This window comes from Cetorhinus maximus, chromosome 22 (genome assembly GCF_964194155.1).
Source record: "Cetorhinus maximus chromosome 22, sCetMax3.hap1.1, whole genome shotgun sequence".
In the NCBI taxonomy this organism is placed as follows: Eukaryota; Metazoa; Chordata; class Chondrichthyes; order Lamniformes; family Cetorhinidae; genus Cetorhinus; species Cetorhinus maximus.
Window position 1 is genome coordinate 17,569,990 of NC_135900.1, and position 19,775 is coordinate 17,589,764.

General features: G+C 41.5%; 2 protein-coding genes across 4 annotated transcripts in view; one reads left to right on the forward strand and one right to left on the reverse strand.

Annotated features, from left to right (window-relative positions):
• Positions 1 to 19,775, reverse strand: part of ano6 (anoctamin 6) — a 162,895-nt gene that overhangs the window by 116,361 nt on the left and 26,759 nt on the right. The window contains exons 2-4 of one of the 2 annotated variants that reach the window (XM_078567862.1): positions 10,678 to 10,760; positions 9,647 to 9,694; positions 4,526 to 4,567 (exon numbers count right to left, since the gene is read on the reverse strand). In XM_078567862.1, the coding sequence (XP_078423988.1) occupies positions 4,526 to 4,567; positions 9,647 to 9,694; positions 10,678 to 10,760 (173 nt within the window). The remainder of the gene's footprint in view (positions 1 to 4,525; positions 4,568 to 9,646; positions 9,695 to 10,677; positions 10,761 to 19,775) is intronic. The other variant, XM_078567863.1, reaches the window with a different exon arrangement.
• The window catches only part of dbx2 (developing brain homeobox 2), a 92,545-nt gene continuing 79,371 nt past the window's right edge, over positions 6,602 to 19,775 (forward strand). For both annotated transcript variants that reach the window (XM_078567865.1, XM_078567864.1), the window contains exon 1: positions 6,602 to 6,868. In XM_078567865.1, coding sequence (XP_078423991.1) covers positions 6,839 to 6,868 — 30 coding nt within the window. In that variant the 5' untranslated portion in view covers positions 6,602 to 6,838. The remainder of the gene's footprint in view (positions 6,869 to 19,775) is intronic.

Here is a 19,775-nt window from a genome sequence, read left to right on the forward strand (position 1 = left end):
CTTACTTACTCAGTCATACACAGCAATGAAGATGGATCAGAGTTACAACACGGATCATTTTGTAAATCAACACTGAACAGAGTGGGAGGGATGCATTTAAAATGTGTGTCCACAGCTGCAAGATTTTCAACATGTCAGCCAATGGGAGGAGAATTATTGTGCAAGATCTAAAAATGAGTGCCCATTCTCAGCACTTGACTGGCCACATAATACAGAATGTAGCTGAAATATATATGTTAATGCATCAGTGAGCGTTCATAATTTAATAACGACACGATAACATCGCTTGTTCCACCAATTAAACCTGACTTTCCAATATTAAATCCACTTTCCCAGGCAGCAGGAAATTCTGCTCCTTTGAGGAACAGTGAAGAAGTCCTAAACAGTAGCTCGGGGAAGAAGTGGGTTGCTCTAAAGTGGACAAAACAGTGGCTGTTTTATTTGAGGCAGTTATCAAAGTGATAATTAAATGTGATGACCCTGACAGCAAGCAAACATGATACCTAAACCAAATATTTACTGACACTCTAGGTGATGTTTTTGACACCTCTTTACGGCTACCTTGTATGACAAGTGGAAAAAGATTCATAACATGGTAAATCCTGGAATTATTTATTAATTTGGGCTGATCAGGGCAAGACATTTTAATTTATTTTCCCCTGAAGTTACTAGAGATCATTAATAAAAAACCTAGTATGAGGAGTACCTTACAGTATTTATTGATTGTTTAATTACTTTTAGCAAAGGCAGAACTAAACTGTTGCTTTAGTTTCTGTTTTAGTTTTAAAGAGCTTCCTTGCTTGTGTGTGCCATGTGAAAAATTTTCAATGCATTGTTCGTACACAACATATTGTGTGGTATATTCTGCAAAACTGGTCAGACAGATGCCAAGAATGGGGCCCTCCTTTTTGGATCTTGTACAATGGTTGAGACCTTGTCCTGGAGTTGATTTACATATTTCAAATTATTACGATCCCCATACAGATTAATAAGTTTTAAAAAGAGTTATGAATTTCCCAGTGACCATATCAAAAGATCTCACAGCAAGATTTCATGTTTTAAGGCTTCCACTGTAACAACCACACTAAGATCAACATAGACTAAACATAACTTAGTCGTCCACTAATACACTAAACTACTGAAAAGGTATTCCCTTAACATAACCACAAACCCCACACTGTGTTTAAACATTCTCCACAGAACTGCAGTTTTTTGATTAAAATCCAAAGCTTCTCCCAGCTTTGACAGGATCTCTTCTCTCTGCTTCACTGGCGCGAGTCTTCCAGCATCCTCTTAAACAAAGTCTCCTTCACTCAACCCTTTCAGCATAATCGAATGGGCTTCCAGTTTCAAGGTATCCTCTGGAGATTCCAAGGTCTTTAACTCTTCACAATCCTGGTTTCCTTGAATGTGGGTTCCGTTCTCACCAGCCCTCTGCTTGGCGATTAACCCAAAAGCAGTCCTTTTCTTCTTCCTGGCATAGCAGCACCTGCTGCAGGTCTCCTTCCCCAAAGCTCTCTGTCTGACTGCCGCCGAGAGGCAGCAGTAAAGCCAGCTGTCTCCTCCTTTATGTCCAGATGTTAAAGCTTGCACTTGACTTTCAATAGGTTTTGACCTAGGTCACTATCCCCTAAGTAAGATGGGTTTGTATGACATCAATTGCCCCTCTCCACTCCTCTATTTTGTCTTGAATTAAAGGAGACAGTTTAAAACATAACCATATTATCAATCGCGCAATCATAACAAAATGGATCCTCCCACACGGTCCAAAGAATTAATTTACAAAGTGATCTGTGTCATGACTATGTTTAATAAGAAAGAAAAGAAAGAACTTGCATTTACAAAGTGTCTTTCAAAACCTAAAGATGCCCAAAAACATTAAGATAAAATTTCCTTAAATTTTTTCTGAATATTAGGAGTATTCCTGACATATACGTGCATAATAATGTGGCATAGGCAAGACTGCCTACACAAATCAAATGTATTTATTGGAATTTCAGAACAAAAACATGAAGATTACTTACATTTTCACAGGTGACATGAGTCACCTCTGATGTGATGACTAATCTGTACTATTACCCTGAAGAAACATTATTATAATTTCATTGTCAATGACTCCAGCTTAAAACATATTAATGACCAGATTTCTAATTGCCTCCCTGCAGTTATTAATATGTCAAAGTCAAGTCAAACATTGAACTTCTTAACAACACAAAAACTAAAGCAGCATTTTTATTTCTGCCTTTGCTAAAAATAATCAATAAATTCTGTAAAATAATCCTCATATCATGCTCTTTATTAATGATCTCCATTAACTTCAGGGGAGAAGAAATTAAAATATATTGCCTCAGGTAGCCAAAATTAATAAATAATTCCAGAATCAACCATGTTGTGAATCTTTTTCACTCGTATACAAAGTAGCAGTAATGAGGTGTCAGAAACACCTTCCAAAACGTCAGTAAATATTTGTCATTGAGTTGACAAAGTCACATTCAAGAAGTTGGGATTGGTGGTATAACAGGAGGAGTAGTTCTTCGAGTTATAACTTTATTTTTTGTTCTCCACATAGCAGTTTCTAAATAAATAGTTGTTTGGTAGTTTTTTGCTGAAAAGAGAGATATGCTGAGGCTTTTTGTCTTGCACTCATCAGGACACTTCACAAGAATACCAATATTAGGAGAAAAGAACAATTTATACTGTATGTGAAGAGAGTGCTGATTGATTGGCAAGTGGACTCTGATTGGTAGAGATGTTGCCATGGAGAATGCACCAGTGATGGTGACTGACAGTTAACTGCCAAGGATTGTTTGAAATTTAAACCAGGCAGCTTGACCTCAATTGGTCAAGGCATTGCCCTGAGGAATGAGTCAGCGAATGGCTGTCACTTATTTTGTTTATCTGAAACAGATGCAATGTGTGTACATATTCTTTCTGTCTGCAAAGAACAGGGCCCTGTGTATTAATATATGTAGCTCCCAGTACACGACAATGCACCACACTGCGAGCCACACTGAAGATTATTTAGAAAATGCTGCCCAATTGCAGAATCACAGCTAATGTTGGACACAGTGTTTTGAGTTTTACAAGCACAGGCTGGTTGGGTATGGTCTGTACCTTGTCTGTTAAGAACAGTGGCTGGGACATGCTGTTTGATATGATCCGCCAGTCTTTGGGACATATGGCTTACGTACCTAGCATCGCACTGGCAACGAAATTCATATACCACATTACTCATTTGTGTGATAGGCAGAACGTCTTTTTGGCTTGACAGCAGCATCCTGTTAGTGGCGAATACCATTCATGTTGCTGCTGCTTAGTAGCAGTGTGGAACAGCTAGCTTCACCTGGTGCTCAAATTTTTGAGATACCTTGCCCTTCCAGGGTAATCTGAGGTAGACTGGGTACTTTTCTGGGCTGAAAGCGACAGCCTTCATGAGTTTGCGTGATCATGCGACTTGTGTTGGTCCGAGTTGAGTAGAATGCCTGAGGTGGCGGCTGCAACGAAGGGCGGTGCATCCTGCAAGGCATCGAAACAGTCGCTGATTAAAGTCACCAAGAAGCCGCCTAAGAAGCGGAGAAAATCTCGCAAGCAGAGCTATTCCATTTACGTGTACAGGGTGTTGACCCAGGTCCACCCGTCCACCAGGATCTCGTCCAAGGCCATGAGTGTTATGAATTCCTTCATTGTCGACATTTTCGAGGGCATCGCCTCCAAGGCTTCGCACCTCACTTGCTACAAGCGGCGCCACACCATCTCGGCCAGGGAGATCCAGAGCGCTGTCTGCCTCATGCTGCCAGGGGAATTGGCCAAACACGCCGTCTCTGAAGGCATCAAAGCCAAATACACCAACTCTGTTTAGGTAGACAATTCTAAAGATTATGAGTTTGCGTGATATATAGCGCAAAATGATCTGATCAAGGTAGCCATTACCCTGCAGGATGCCTTTGATGTGCCTAATTTCAGCATCAATTGTTGTTTTTCCCTTATATTGGTAATCTTGCAAAGTGTCCTGATGAGTGCAAGATGAAAAGCTTCAACATCTTTTTTTCCAGCAATACTCAATTTTCTAAATACCTTTAAAAGTAATTTGAACATCAAGAGCCCATTGATATGTATTAATACAAGGAAAGGCTTTTAAAAGGGCATTTAAAAGATGCAGTGCATTGATGTATCAGATGTTAAAATGCATGTTTGGCCCTTTGCTTCGCCCAGCAGTAGGCCCCTCATTTCAACTAAGTTTTCTGGGCTAAGGCTTTCAACAGAGAAGCCTTAATTTGCCTTAGTTGCAGGATAAGTGCAACCCAACAATCATTTATGCTCCATCAGGGGCTAATATTGCTATCGGCACTTGTAACTTGTCCTTGAGATGGAACGTTTACCAATTGTAGCTGAACATTTACATTTTCTTCAAAGGTAAAGAAAATATCTTTAAACCAAAAGGAAACATCATTAAAGCTTCAATTATAGCATCAAGCAAACAGAAATTACAAGTTAAAAGTGTATCTCCCAGCAGTCAGTGGCATACCATGTATTTGCTCATGAATCCCGCACCTTTCGCAGTGAGTAGCTGTGGGATAGTTAGAAATAGATTAATTGAGGACATAAAAACAAACAGAATTCTATTCCATCTATGAATGGAGAATTTTCAGTTCAGAAAGGGTTCTAGGACCACCACCATGTCAAAACTTGGAGAATACTTCTATTCAACAATTTTTAAATAGAAAAACTCAGTTCTGATTTCCATGATGCTAATTAATTGCTGCCACATCTAGTTTACAGACAATGAATTACATACATTTATATACATTAGAAATAATGCGTTAGTTTTTAAATATCGAAAACATTATTGAGAGATGCAAATTTAATAAGATTTCCCGTAATTACATGGGACCAGGTACAGGCCATAGCTAAGTGATAATTACATTTTGCAAAAGTCTTGTAATGATATCAACGAAACCGATTAGAAATTCAGTGTTTGAAAGATTTAATCAGACTGAAGTTTAGAAGAGCCTGGTTAGTACTGATTACAAGAAATGGGATAAGGCCAGATATATCTTACAAGTTTCCCCATTCTACTGTTCCCATTGCAGTTTTATCTACGTTTTCTCTAAATCTGCAATAGTGCACATTGAAAATAAGGCAGTCATTATTACTGTTATTAAAGCATTACCTTTACCTTTATTTGGGGTAAACAGTTGCCATGTAGTATAAACATGAACACTGTTAGCATTGGCCGGTACTATACTGCATTTTCATTGACTCTTTCTCATTGCTCCATAAACGTTCACAATAGGCTAATTTTATCTGGCCTTATCTGATTAATTATCACTTTTGTATTGTTAGTTTGTGTGTAGTTTATGACCACTTTGCCGATTTACTGCCAGTGTTCCAAAACTCTGATATAGACATTATGTATTTTAATTAAACACTGTTTTAATCAAAGCTGAAAACAAAAGCACTTTAGAACAGTCAGCAAGTTGAACTGGTTTTGTGTGTACACATATTTTCAGATTCAGATCTTTGCATTGAATCAGACTGCAATTTCCATTTTGCTTTCTTAATTTAATCAATTGCCTTTCAAAAACAATAACCGTTTTTTCCATGTGGAGTGAGGCCATAGAATGCTTCTGGATGATCTAATCTGAGTTGAATAGCCCTCCTTATCTGTAATTATCCTATAATCTTGTCATTTATCACATTCAATTTTAGGGGGAAGATGGTGGTGTTCTGATAATGTCACTGGGCTAGTCATCCAGAGGCCCAGGCTAATGCTCTGAGGACACCAGTTCAAATCTCACCACGGCAGCTGGTAGAATTTAAATTCAATTAATAACTCTGGATCTATTCCAGAGTGTGGTCACCAGTAATGGTGACCACAGGAACTACTTGTCTCAAAACCTATCTGGCTCACTAATGCCCTTTAGGGAAGGAAATCTACCATTCTTAGCTGGTCTGTCCTACATGCTCCAGACACAGTGGCTGACACCTAACTGCCCTCTGAAATGGCGTAGCAAGCCATTAAGTTCAAGGGCAAGTAGGGTAGGACAACAAATGTTCTGTCCCTTTGCTTGAGGACGTATTTTTCTTTAAATTCACAAATGGGTACCGCACAACTGGGTGCCAGAGTGTTTGCATAGATCTCTTTTCAATTTCTGCCCAGAGTCCTTCTTCACTGATTTCTAAATGTTGGATGTCTGCAACACATTTCTCTCATTTATCAAGTGACATGTTTACATGTGGGCCGTGCAGTTACACCCTCTCCTGAAGGTACTGGGAGGAAGAAAAGATGAAGGGCAGTCACTTCCTGCCATTGCCTACCCCAGAAACAGTAAAATTAGTAATGGGATAGGGTAACAACTGTGTCTAAAAGGTACTGGAAGATGCCGTAAATGCACCAGCAGTGCCTAGGTCTCCGAATGTCGGTGCTTCAATATTCAGGACATTAAAAACTAAATACCATTCCGCTTTTCAAACCTTAGCCCAATTCTAGATTCTGACTGATAAGCTCAGCAGCAACTTGGGAAATTTTATTTTGGGTTAAGCTCATTTAAACAGGAAGACATTACAGTGCCCATCAGACAGACTTTGACCACTACAGGAAGTGTAGAAATATGTTCATTTCTCCCCTCAACATCATTCACTTAATGATTAAAAGTTTCTGCCTTGACATCTGTGTGCGCAGCAATCTCCTGCACTGGAAAAGCTGAAAGAATATGAGAAAAAGAACATGCTGTGTTTTGTTTTTGTGGCTGGGATCAAGTCTTGGCATCAACCTCAACTATAAACACACCAGGGATGAAGCAGAAAGTATAACAAAGTGCCACAATTCCACTACACGATGAAGAGTGACTGCTATAATGTCAGGAAGGTAAGTGAGCTAATGTTTTATCGGGGTGCTTGATTTGAAAAATATTTTACAGCTACCGGAGCCTCTGATAGATCCTCCCTTTAAGAAAAGGCTTTACTGACAACTTTCCCATTCTCTGCCTTAGGACTGTGGTTCACAGCACACGCATGAGTTTTCTGACTAGAGGAGTGCATCAGTGGTAACAAAGCAAATTTAAAAAAAATCTATTTAGACAGCACAGCACATTTCATTGTAACATTTTATTTAAGGCAGACTGAGTGTCCAATTTTTTTTAGCTTTTATTAGGGAAAGCTGAAAATAATTATTTTGTCACCCTTCTGAGCTACAATGATTCAATCACAGTCCCAAATCAGAGAATTGCCCATGAGAGTTCATCAGGTGATAATGTGAATACCGTAACCAGCACATACTTGCAACATTGTTCATTTACATTTCATGTTACTGTCACTCTATAACAATGTTGCAAGCATACTCCATTAAACTAGATGTGAATTTAAACAAAACCATGTGAATGAGATTTCAATTAGTGTTGCAAATTCCCTCAAAAGATGGTTTGTGTTTCCTCTGTGAAACGTGGAGTACAGGTACATCAAATCTCTTGTATAGGGGACAAGATACCCTTGACTCTGCATTATTCTGGTGCGCATATTATCACGTCAAGCTGCTGGCCAAAGTTGCAACGTTATATTGTTGATGGACCAAAAATTCCTGGCAAAAACTGTATGTTCCATAGTAAATCGGTGCAATGGTCATGTCCTACATACAATTTATAAGATCTAAATTCTTACATAATCATTTTCATGTATTTTATTGATTTTCATCTATAATGATTCAGCTCATTACATTTAACGATTTCCTAGATGCATTACCAGGCGCTGAAGCACAGCAGTTGCTAAGCACATCAAGACTGCACTTAAGTGTCCCTTGTGATATAGCTATACCTGAGTGTTTTATCATATATAAAATTATTTCAGTTTTATATTGCATGAACACATCAGAGCTCTTTGTGCCTCATGCTTGTTTCCAATGTTTTGGAACAGACCTGTGAAAGCTTTCAAATAAGTCAAACTTAATTTCTAATATTTTCTGTATTTATTTCACATTTCCAGAAACCACAGTATTTTGATTTGATTAATGTTGGAGGCTCATTTTGTGAAATGCGGTGTTAGAGAATCTAGTGGTTTTGGAGAGGATATGGTAAATATTTCAACCACGTAGGGCAGGCACCAGTTATATTTTTGATAATTGAACAGCTACCATCATGTAACCATAAACATTTAGAGCAAGCAACATGTCAAATCCTTGGTTGCTAGTGCTTGAGAATTGTAAGTAATGGAAGTTCAGTCAGAAGGTCTAGATTAATATTGCTCGAACTGTCAACTGAGAGTTATTTCATTATTATTTAACAGAATTGCCATAAATTTTGTTATAAAATGGTGGGTTAAAAAAATCACCAAAGGACTCAGGCCTTTCACAAAGTTCAATCAAACTGCATAAATAGTTGCTTTGTTGGTTGTTGACGTTCTTTTATTTATTCTCTGGATAATAGTGAGTGAAATTTCTTTTATGGTAGTTTTGACGAAGTGTGAATTAGCTTGCTGAGGGAGTACCGTACACCTTTTCTATGTTATAAAGCAGAGTAGACATGGATATACTAGTGGCACAGAATGTGTCTTTTTTGTCATAAGTAGTTGGTAAACATATTTTAAATTCAGAGGAAAGATTTCCTCTTTTCACTGTTTGTGCATGGATTTAAGATTTCACCATAAATGACAGCGAAATCTTCCTTCTCTCCTGGTGATCACACTGATCCCCAACAATCCAATAGTAGACATTCATCCATTATCCTGGGGTTTAAAAATAAATCAAAAATGGTGAGTAAGTCTGCTACCCTGTCTGATTATTTTATTTTACTACTTCAGGGTTTGGAATTAATATTGATGGGAGAAACAGTTTTGTCTAGGTACAACTGCCACTAGTAATCAGAAACCCACCATAATGGTAGACAAAAATCTTTGCCATGAGCATTTGATTAAAAAATACTCAATCGTACATTACATTTGGCCACTGACATTAAATGTTTAGTACAATTGTGGCATCAGGCGGAGGGTAAATGGTCAAAATGGGAAGGTGAGTTTTACAAATGAGTGCAGAAGGAAAAAGAATCAAGACTACCTTTCTTGCCAGAAGGATTTGTAATAATTGCTTGAATGGACTAAAGCACCAAGGAGGGAACATGATTTACACAGAATGGGTTGCATACATTATTAGGGAGATAAGCAATATTGGCAATTCAAAGACTAGAAATGGCTTGTAATTTGGCAGCGAAGACACTAAATGAATATGTAAATTTTCTCAATCTTTGAAATAGACAGATGGATAGCAATGGTCTCTTTCAGATCAGCACTTTGTTTTTTTTTGTGTTGTGTGGGATTGTCTTCACATGTTACCCTTGCTGATCCCTGAAAGGCAATCTGTACCAAAGTAAACAAATGCTGCAAGATCTATTAGGTAGAACTGCTGAGATTTTTCAAAGGACAAATTGCTGTAGGAGAATCAGCAAAATAATTCAGGTGCTGCCAGTTTGCTCTCAGGCTTTTGGTGGGAAATAGGCAGTCCAGAAGAGGGGTTTTCAATAAGCGCAGTCTCTGTTGTTGTTTGGCAACTGCTTATTGCGCTAGAATCCATGGAATCAATTTGCAACATATTGAATGACCAAGAATACCATTCACCAGAAACTTCCACCTGAAGACTTGCGTGCATGTTATACCGTCTTACCCTAGACTTTGGACCAAATAAGTAAGTTGCCTCTTTATTATACGGACCCTGTTAATAGTGCCGGAAGGGGTTACATGGATTCATCAATTAAATTAAAATGTTATTAAAAACATAATTACACACTGCTCATTAAAAAGAGTACAATTTGCATTCTGCATATGCATTCACATTTTTATTTGATAAACATTGATATAGTAGAACACTTAAGATCACTTTTGCTTAAAGATAAAAATTACTAAGTGAAGGATTCTTAACAGTGAAAAGTGTTATTTTTCATTTGCGGGTGATATTCATAAATGCGAATTTCTACTGAAGAGCCTTTAAATACTGCAGTTTTTGAAAATAATTTTTAAAATAATGCTCAGAAAGGTACATAATTTCTTTGGCCTTGTATATTTAAAGAAAAATCCACATTAATTTTGCTCTTCTCCAGTCCGTAATTATTGGAAGCTTGCCAGGACCAAGAAAGATAGGCAGCTTTTACAGCAGAGGTAACATTAATGTCTATCCATCTTTATTTCCTCCTGTGCTAGTGTTATGGAAAGTGGGGAAATTAGGTGCAGGATGTCAGCATTATCCCTTTTGCCCAGCTCCAGTCATATCCATCTACAACTAGTCATTGGAAATAAATGAGAAGTGGAAACCTGTCAGTCGCTCACCTTGGGATTGGAAAATAAAAAATTAAGTTACTGCCTTTGTAACCACTACACCCTGTTACAAAATAAAAAAGATCATACTGGGTTATACTGATTAGTTTCTTGTGATATGACGATATTCTTTCATCAGTTAAGAGGTAATCTTAGGGGAGCTCTTCACATTGATCAGAAGCACACACTGAAATACAGTCTTAAAGAAACAATCAACAGGTATAATCAGCACGATGTTGGCACTTTATTGGAAAATGCATAGGTTTTGTTAAGTGTACCACAGCTCCTCTTCATGTAACTCTTAACTAAAGTACTTTAATGGAATACAAGGACTCTACCAGTTTTCTCTACTTCACTTTACCAGGCGTTCTCAAGCTGACTTACCAAATCAGTTGCCAGTTGCTCTTGTTCACCTGGCATTGTTCCATAGTTGGGAATGTAGGTTTGTTCAAAAAGCTCCTCATCCCCTAATGAATAAAACAATACACATTATTTATGAAGTGCCCAATGCTGTTAATGGATCGTTTAGTTAGTCTGCCATGCAACCTTAAGGAATGAGCAAAGTTTTGTAATTATCCACCATATACATTCACTGACATAAATGGCATTCAAAACTACTACAAGCTCACATTTGATGACCTATAAACAGCGGTTTGAACAATGTTTACTTGAAACTCCAATCATTGCCCCTCAACCCCATTTCACCCCACTGTTGTTTTGTAACATTTTGGTTGGCAGGGAGATTGAAAGCATTAGGGAGTGCTTAATATATTTTAAAGGTCCTCATGTACAACCAATAAAAAGAATAACTCTGAATAAAGTTTACTCTGAACATTGACCGTTAACTGGGCAGATTCTCAGAGCTTCGGAGTTTTTTCCTCCATCGATCAGTCCTGGGCTGAAATAAGGGAAGATTTTCTGAAAAAAACTGAAATAAACTGAACTGGGATGAAGAGGCCAAGTAATGATGGATAATTAATCTGCAATACCATAGCAAAATACTGTAAATGCTGGAAACCCAAAGTAAAAATTAAAAGCTGGGAACATACAGTAGGTCTGGCAGGATCTGTGGAGAGAGAAACAGAATTAACAGTTCAGATTGATGGTTTTTCTTTGGAACTGTCCTGATAAAATATTAACCAGGTTGTGCTTTCCAGGTGTGGTTTTGAGTGCCAGACAAATTTGACTGAATTTTACAATGAAATGACAGCAAGGATTGACAAGGTGGAGGTTGTGAATGTAGACATTCAAAGGGCTTTTGATAAAGTGCCAGATAGTAAACTGTAAGCAAAATTGAAGCCCAAGGGGCTGAATTTCCACCCCCCATAGGAGGGAAGTTGATGGGTGGGCATGTACGGGCACGCTTCTGATCGGCGCCCCCAATCAGAGGCGTGGCACCATTTTATGTGGACGGGCCAATCAAGGCCCGCCCAGCGTGACGTCCGCACAGAAGCGCTATGCACTCCCAGTGCGGGCGGGGGGAATCCCAAAATTGAGAGTGCGCTCTTTCATGTATGCGCATGCTAAGTGCTGCCTCAGGGAGATCGGCTGCACATGTAAAAAAGACAATAAAAAAATAGAAGTTCCCTTACATGTCCCCTCATGTGACAATGTCACAAGTTGGGACATGTCCATAATTTTTACAAAATCTTTATTAAAATGTTTTAAAGCCTACATGAAACCTCACCCCGCCCGTGGATGAGGTTTCACGTTTTTTCAAGTTCCCACCGGGGATCCTGGCCTGCCCGCCAACCTTAAGGTTGGACGGGCAGGTCCTTTAATTACTTAATTGATCCTGTCAATGGCCTCAATTGGCCATTGACAGGTCGGCGGGCGCGCAGCTGATTTTGCTGAGCCCCCGCCTTCCTGAAAATTTAAATGGGGCGCAGTGACGTCGGGAGTTCCCCCCGAAGTTACCCGGGTCATTTTACGCGTCGGGGAGTGGGTCCCGCCTCCACTCGCCGACTCGTAACATTCTGCCCATAGGATTAAGGGGAGTGTGGATGCAACAGAGATACAAAATTGGCTAAAAGACAGAAAACAAAAAGAGTACTGGTGAAGTGCTGAGTCGCGTTACAGACAGGAGGGAAGTATGCCGTGGTGATCCTCCAAGAGCCAATATAAGAACCACTGCTCTTGTTGATATATTAATGGCTTAGACTTGGGTTTAAGGAATAATTTAAGGAGGTGTTAGAACAAGGACACTTGGGAGTTTGCATACACAAATCTTTGAAGGCGGAAACACAATTTGATAAGGCTTTTAAAAAAAAAGTGATCCTTCACTATATAAATAGAGGCATACAGTACTAAAGCAAGGATGATTTTTATGCCTCAGCTGGAGTACCCTGTCCAATTCTGGGTACAACATTGTAGGACATTATCAAAGCCTTGAAGAGGATAGCAAAACAGAATGATGTCAGGATGAGGGACTTACGTGGACAAACTAGAGAAACTAGAATTGTCCTCCTTGGGACAGAGAAAGGTGTGAGGAGATTTAACAGAGATATTCAAACTGATGGGGTAACATTTTCCCCCTGTTTGGGGGGGGGGGGTGATGTGCAGAAGTGGGCGCGGATGGACGGGTTCCCGATTGGCACCCCCAGTCGGGGGTGCGCGGCCATTTTACGTGGGCGGGCCAATTAAGGCCTGCCCGGCGTGACGTCCGCCAGGAAGCGCTATGAACTCCCTGTGCGGGTGGGGGTGGGGGGAGGAATCCCTGAGCCGGGAGTGCGCTCTTTTACACATGCACATGAAAGAGCCCTGTCTCAGGGAGATCAGCTCAGATTTCAAACTTCAAATAAAGATGAGGAAAAAAATTTCGCTGTCATGTCCCCTCATGTGAGTTGGGACATGCCCATGACTTATATTTTGAAATATTCTGAGATTTTTAAATCACTCGTGAAACCTCATCCCGCCCATGGATCAGGTTTCATGCTTTTTCAGAAGCCCACTAGGGCTCCCAGCCTGCCCGCCAACCTTAAGGTTGGACGGGCAGGCCAATCAATGATTTCAATTTGTTTTTTTAATGGCCTTAGTAGGCCGTTGACAGATTGGCTGTGCGCCCAATGAACCTGAAAATCTAATTGACGCGGGGTGATGTTGGGACGCACACCTTACGTCACCCTGCATCATTTTACACATCGGCGAGCAGGCCCCGCCCCCACTGGCCAAGCAGAAGATTCTGCCCATGAAGTATTTAAATAGAGAAAATAAGAAGAAATTGTTTCCACTGACAGGATGATCATTAAGGTACATTGAAGATAATTAATGAAAGAATCAGAAGAGGTGAGAATTTTCTTTAATACAATGAGTTATGATCTGGAATGTACTGCCTGATGGGGTAGTGGGAGCAGATTCAATATCACCAATTTTCTAAAGAGAATTGGAAATATTCTCCTGGTGTTTGACAAGGTGTTTACTAAAACTCGCTTTCACAGCCATATTTCCTTCCTCAGTGACTGTCTCCATCTCCAACTTACCCCACGTGGATTCCAACTGAAGTTCCATCCCTCATGTTTCGAACCCACCCAGGATTACAGGTATCTCCGGGACATACAACGCTCCTCGGACTGCTGTTCTCGTCGCATCCTGAGATCCACACTCAGTGCCATGCGCCGCCATATGAACACACTCGACCTCTCCCTCCAACAGCACCGACTCACCCTAACTCTAAGCTGTCCTTGCCCCCAGTTTCATTTTATTCTTCGTCTCATCCGACGCCTCAACAAGAAACTTTGTCTCTTTCTTTCAGGTGCAAAGGAACGCAAGCTCCAACAACTCATCGACACCAACACCCATCCAGGACCCCCAACCCCTGCCCACCCCTCTGACCCCATCCCGTCTTCCAATCCCAGCCCCGGCCGTGTATTTACCATACCCCCTGACCCTCCCCTCTCTGATGCTGAACATTCAGTGCTCAGCAAAGGACTCAGTTTCATACCCTTACGCCCTCACCTCAATGGATTTTGGGCTCGGCATGATGCTGAACTCTTCTTCCGCCGCCTTCGTCTCCGTGCTCACTTCTCTGGGCAGGAGTCCTCTCCCCATTCAACGGATCCTTTTACCCATCTCCAATATTCTCCCTCCACCTGGACCCCTCCCTCTGGATTCTTACCTTCTCTTGATCTTTTCATTAAGAACTGTCGGTGTGACATCAGTCGTCTCAATTTCTCTGCTCCTCTCACCCACTCTAACCTGTCTCTTTCTGAACTTGCAGCACTCTGTTCTCTCAGGTCCAACCCTGACTTTGTCATCAAACCCACTGACAAGGGTGGTGTTGTTGTTGTCTGGCGCACTGACCCCTACCTCGCAGGGGCTGAGCGTCAACTCACAGACATTTCCTCCTACCTCCCCCTGGACCATGACCCCACCACTGAACATCAAGCCATTGTTTCCAGGACTGTCATTGACTTCATCTCCTCTGGAGATCTTCCCTCCACAGCTTCCAATCTCATAGACTCCCAACCTCGGACGGCCCGCTTCTACCTCCTACCCAAAATCCACAAACAGGACTGTCCTGGCAGACCAATCGTGTCAGCCTGTTCCTGCCCTACAGAACTCATTTCTTGCTAACTTAACTCCATTCTCTCTCCCCTTTTCCAGTCTCTTCCCACCTACATCCGCGATTCCTCTGACGCCCTACATCATATCAACAATTTCCAGTTCCCTGGCCCCAACCGCCTCCTCTTCACCATGGACATCCAATCCCTCTACACCTCCATCCCCCACTGGGATGGTCTGAGGGCTCTCCGCTTCTTCCTCGAACAGAGGCCTGAACAATCCCCATCCACCATTACTCTCCTCCATCTGACTGAACTTGTTCTCTCACTGAACAATTTCTCCTTTAACTCCTCTCACTTCCTCCAAATAAAAGGTGTGGCTATGGGCACCCGCATGGGCCCCAGTTATGCCTGTCTCTTTATGGGGTATGTGGGACATTCCTTGTTCCAGTCCTATTCAGACCCCCTCCCACAACTCTTTCTCCGGTACATCGATGACTGCTTCGGTGCTGCTTCATGCTCTCGTCTGGATCTGGAAAAATTTATTAATTTTGCTTCCAATTTCCACCCCTCCATCATTTTCACATGGTCCATCACTGACACTTCCCTTCCCTTCCTTGACCTGTCTCAATTTCTGGTGATAGACTGTCCACCAATGTTCATTACAAGCCCAACTCCCACAGCTACCTCGGCTACAGCTCCTCACACCCCGCTACCTGGAAGGACTCCATCCCATTCTCTCAGTTCCTTCGCCTCCGTTGCATCTGTTCTGATGAAGCCACTTTCAAAAACAGTTCCTCTGACATGTTTTCCTTCTTCCTTAACCAAGGTTTTCCACCCACGGTGGTTGACAGGGCCCTCAACCGTGTCTGGCCCATCTCCCGCGCATCCGCCCTCACACCTTCCTCTCCCTCCCAGAAACATGATAGGGTCCCCCTTGTCCTCACTTATCATCCCACCAGCCTCCGCATTCAAAGGATCATCCTCCGCCATTTGCGCCAACTCCAGCATGATGCCACCACCAAACACATCTTCCTTTCACCCCCCCTGGCGGCATTCCATTGGACCATTCCCTCCGGGACACCCTGGTCCACTCCTCCATCACCCCCTACACCTCAACCCCCTCCCACGGCACCTTCCCATGCAACCGCAGAAGGTGCAACACCTGCCCCTTTACTTCCCCCTCCTCACCATCCAAGGGTCCAAACACTCCTTTCAAGTGAAGCAGCACTTCCCTCAATTTAGTCTACTGCATTTGCTGCTCCTATTGCGATCTCCTCTATATTGGAGAGACCAAACACAGACTGGGTGACCGCTTTGCAGATCACCTTCAGTCTGTCCGCAAGCATGACCCAGACCTCTCTGTCACTTGCCATTCCAACACTCCACCCTGTTCTCATGCCCACATGTCCGTCCTTGGCCTGCTGCAATGTTCCAGTGAAGCTCAACGCAAACTGGAGGAACAGCACCTCATCTTCCGACTAGGCACTTTACAGCCTTCCAGACTTAACATTGAGTTCAACAACTTCAGATCATGAGTTCTCTCCTCCATCCCCACCCCCCTTTCCGATCCCCCCCTTTTTCAATAATTTATAACTTTTTTAATATAATTTTTAAAAATATATATTTTTCTTTTCCCAACTATTTCCATTATTTTAAATCTACTTCAACCATTGTTTTATCTCCACGTTTTAGCCTATTTTGATCCCTTACCCCCACTAGGGCTATCTGTACCTTGCTCGTCCTGCTTTCTACCCTTAATGTCACCATTAGCACATTCCTTAGCTAATATCACCACCGTCAACACTCCTTTGTCCTTTTGTCTATGACATCTTTGGCAATCTCTTCTTTGCCTCCACCTATCACTGGCCCCCTATCCAGCTCTACCTGTCCCACCCCCCTCAACCAGCCTTCATTTCACCTCATTTCTATTTTTCCTTAGTTCTGATGAAGAGTCATTCGGACTCGAAACGTTAACTGTATTCCTCTCCGCAGATGCTGTCAGACCTGCTGAGTTTTTCCAGCTACTTTTTGTTTTTGTTTCAAACTAAAATGTGAAACTGATTTGAGTTGAATTATACTAAAAGTTCATATTTGTGTTGATCTCACCAAGACATGGAAACCACCTACATTTCACACTCATAGACAATGCTAATGAGAACATCTTGCATGTCTTCAGCACTTTTAAATTAGAAAATTCTCTCAATTTGCTTCAGAGGTGAAAAAGCAGCAATAAGCTGCAGTAGAAAAGTAAAGGATGATCAAAGGTTTGGTTGAAAAAAATTATTTTTAAGAACCACCACAGGCCAGTCAGTTTAACTTCGGTGGTGGAGAAGCTTCTACAAAAAATAATTCGGGACAAAATGGGCAAACCCACGTTAATTAATGAAAGCCAGCATGGATTTGTTAACAGCAAAACATGTTTAACTAATTTGGAGTTTTTTGTTGAGGTAACAGAGAGGGTTGATGAGGGTAATGTACATGGACTTCCAAAAGACATTTGAAATGGTGCTGCAAAACAGACTTGTAAACAAAGTTTTCTCTCATGGAATAAAAGGGACAGTAACAACATGGATACAAAATTGGCTGAGTTACAGGAAACCGAGGGTAGTGGTTAATGGTTGTTTTTAAGACTGGAGGAAAGCTTGTAGTGGAGCTCCCCAGGGGTCAGTGTTGGAACCCTTGCTTTTCCTGATATATATTAACGACCTAGACCTTAGTTAATAGGGCATAATTTCAAAATTTGTGGATGATACGAAACTTGGAAGCATTGTGAGCTGTAAGGAGCATAGTGTAGAACTTCAAACGCATGTAGACAAGTTGGTGGAATGGGTGGACAAGTGGCGGATGAAATTCAGTGGTAGGAAGAACACAGAGAGACAATATATGATAAAGGGTACAATTCTAAAGGGGTGCAGGAAAAGAGGGGTTGTGCGTATATGTGCATAAATCACTGAAGACGGCATTGAAGACAGCGGTTAATAATCCAGTGTCTAGTGCCTTACTAATTGGGGCATAGAGTACAAGAGCAAGAAGGCTATGCTAAACTTTCAAACCCACAATCAGTACCATCTAGAAGGATGAGGGCAGCGGAGAGATGGGAGCACCACCACCTGGAAGTTCCCCTACAAATCACTCACCGTCCTGACTTGGAAATATATCGCCATTCCTTCACTGGGTTAAAATCCTGGAACTCCCTTCCTAACAGCACTGTGGGTGACCCTACACCACATGGGCTGCAGCAGTTCAAGGAGGCAGCTCACCACCATCTTCTCAAGGGCAACTAGGGATGGGCAATAAATGCTGGCCCAGCCAGCCAAGCCCACATCCCATGAATGAATTAAAAAAATTACTGGTACACTGGTTCAGACTCAACTGAAGTACTGCCTCTAGTCCTGGGCGCCACACTTCAGAAGAGATATGAAGGCATTTGGAGAGAGTGCAAGGATTTAGAGAGAGACAAAAGATTTACCAGAACCAGGGAATGAGGAACTTTAGTTATGTAGATAGATTGGAGAAGTTGGGGCTTCTTTCCTTGTGGAAGAGAAGGTTGAGAGGAGATTTGATAGAGCTATACAAAATCATAAGGGGTCTGAACATAGTAGATGGGGAAATACTGTTCCCACTGATGGAACAATCGAGAGCAAAGGTAACTGGAAAAAGTAGTAATGGAGATATGAGGAGAAACTTTTTCACGTACTGAGTGGTTAAGTTCTGGAATGCATTGCCTGAGTGTGAGGTGGAGGTAGGTCCAATCAAAGAATTTAAGAGGAAATTAGATTATTATTTGTAAAGGAAGAATGTGCAGGGTTATAGGGAGAAGGCAGGGGACTAGCACTAGGTACCTTGCTCATTCAGAGAGCCAGAATGACCTCCTTCTGTGCTGTAAAAATTGAGATTCTGTGAAAAAGGCCTTTAAAAGAGGAGGCTAAAAGTAGAGACTAGGAGGGGTTGAGAAGAGGATAAGAGTAAAACAAAGGCAGGGAAAGAGAATACATAGACTGGACGGAGGGCTGGAGGAACCTGCAGAGGTAGGACAGGACAAGCCCTGAGAGGCAGTTAAAAGATGAGGATTTTAAATTTGGTCAGTGTAGGTCAGGAAAATAGGGGCGTTGATAATGATAGCTCCATCATCCTGCTTTGCACTTTGGATGAATCGGAATTAATGGAGGATAGAAGCTGCCAAAAAGACTATTGGAGAAATAAAGTTTAGGAACAGCAAAAGCACTTACAAAGGGATTCAGCATTGGGTCAACTTAGACTAAAAGTTAATATTTTATTTTTTGCTTAGAGTACAGATGAAATTGCTACTACAGGTCGAATATCCTTTAACCGAACACATCCAAAAACCACTTTTTTTTTTAAAAAAACCTCATCGACCTTTAGCAAGGGAATTCTCTGACTCGACACGAAGCTCGCTGACCGCAAACGACCTTTAGCGCTAGTCTAGTTGTCTGCACTGGACACAAACCTCACCAACAATCTGAACCCTCGCCTACAAGCAGATAGCGCCACGGGTGGGAACTTATTACAGGTGCCCTGTATTTATTATTCAGTGACACATCTTACATTTCCAGTCATTTTATTTACTTCAGACTAAGCTAAGCTATTGTAATATAAGTGGGCCTAGTCCTACATGCAGTATCCGAAAACAATAAAAGTATCTGAAATCCTAAGCAAGATCGGCCCCGAGGGTTTCGGGTAAAGGCTACTCGACCTGTACGGTTGAGATAGAGGAAAATGGCTCTAGCTTCTTTTTATTGGCATCAATCCTGAAGGAATACAAATGTATCAACCTAATGATTGCCTTCTTTGTTAGCATAGTGGTGATCGTCACCTCCTGTCACTCTGAAGACAGGGGTTCAATTCCAACAGGAAGACGACAAAACTAAAACGCTTGAAGGAGAAAAAATTGCAGGGGTTTGGGGAAAGAGCTATCACAGACTCTATGGGCCGAGTGCTTCCTTCTCTGCTATTCCGTGA